Here is a 1,231-nt window from a genome sequence, read left to right on the forward strand (position 1 = left end):
TGAGATCTTTTTGTCAAAGGATTGCTTGCCCTATTAGAAGTGTCTTTGTTCTCCCTCCCTCCCCATGCTTAAGACTTGTAAATGCTACATAAAACAAGACGTCCGTGTTCCTCTTTTTTGACGAATGTCCAATAGACCTTGTCTCACTGTGCTTCTCGGGCACAATAATACACAGCAGAGTCAGCAGCTGTCACTGAATTCAGCTGAAGGGAGAACTGGTTTGTGGAGCTGTCTGCAGAAATGGTGGCACGACTTTGGAGAGAAGGGGCGTAGTATTTGCTCCCAGCATATATATATGCAACCCATTCCAGACCTTTCCCAGGAGGCTGACGGATCCAGTCCCAAGAATAACGGCTGTCAGTGATGGAGACTCCTGTCACTTTACAGACCAGATTGAGATTCTCTCCGGGTCTCAATGTTCCCGGTCCCGATGATGTGAGCTGAATGGCTGAAAAGGCCCCTTGGAAAAAGAGAACATTACAATGAATTCAGAGCATCATACAAGTGGAGGTGTAGCTAAAACAATTGTTCTAAAATTCCCACATATACTCACCTCTCAGAGTGGTCACCAAGAAAAATATGAAAAATACAATTAGTTTCATGATTTAATGCTTAATTAGACAGGAAGGATGAAGGTCAGATGAGGAACACAAGTGAGCTTCCTAAATGTCAGGTTCATTTTAAGCATATCTTGCCCACAGACTTCAAATGAGATTTGCATGAGTCCCTCCTCCTGTGAACTATGAAATATAATGACTTTTTTAGAAGCAGATTTGAGTAGAGGATTTGCTCTTGGCTTTCCCCCACTGTTAGCTGGGGAAGACTAAGTGAATTAGATTGGGAAGACATCATGTGGACCAAAGATCAGACCAGGCCAGTTCGCAGCATAATATCCCCTGCCCAGTCTGATTGATCCAGGAATGGATGGGTTTTTCGGTGAATTTTAAAGATAGTTCTCACAAATTTGATACCCCATTTGATGACATTGTTTAACAGTGTATTAGCAGAGGGGGTTATTCAGACACAGGGCAAAAAACTCGACTGTAGTTTTGAAACCAGCAAAGATGCTACATGCCCAGAATCATATAGGATCATCACCCATCTAAATCAGGATGCCAAAATCTGCTGAGAACCTCCTAAGTAAATAATGCAAAGAGAGGTCAAATAAAATTAGATAATCGTGACAGCAGGGCTGGTGGCCAAAAGGAAATAAATGTTTATCGCTCACAGT

At 42.4% G+C, this 1,231-nt stretch overlaps 1 protein-coding gene across 1 annotated transcript; it reads right to left on the reverse strand.

Moving 5' to 3' along the window:
- Window positions 1–147: 147 nt before the first annotated feature.
- Window positions 148–460, reverse strand: LOC107124915 (putative V-set and immunoglobulin domain-containing-like protein IGHV4OR15-8; the record flags this gene model as incomplete). The annotated part of the gene is made up of 1 exon (XM_015428409.1): window positions 148–460. A coding segment is annotated over one exon (313 nt), but the record flags the coding sequence as incomplete, so codon positions are not given.
- Between the last annotated feature and the right edge of the window lie 771 nt (window positions 461–1,231).

The sequence above is a fragment of the Gekko japonicus genome, unplaced genomic scaffold (genome assembly GCF_001447785.1).
Source record: "Gekko japonicus isolate JY-2015 unplaced genomic scaffold, Gekko_japonicus_V1.1 scaffold29043, whole genome shotgun sequence".
NCBI classification, from domain to species: domain Eukaryota; kingdom Metazoa; phylum Chordata; class Lepidosauria; order Squamata; family Gekkonidae; genus Gekko; species Gekko japonicus.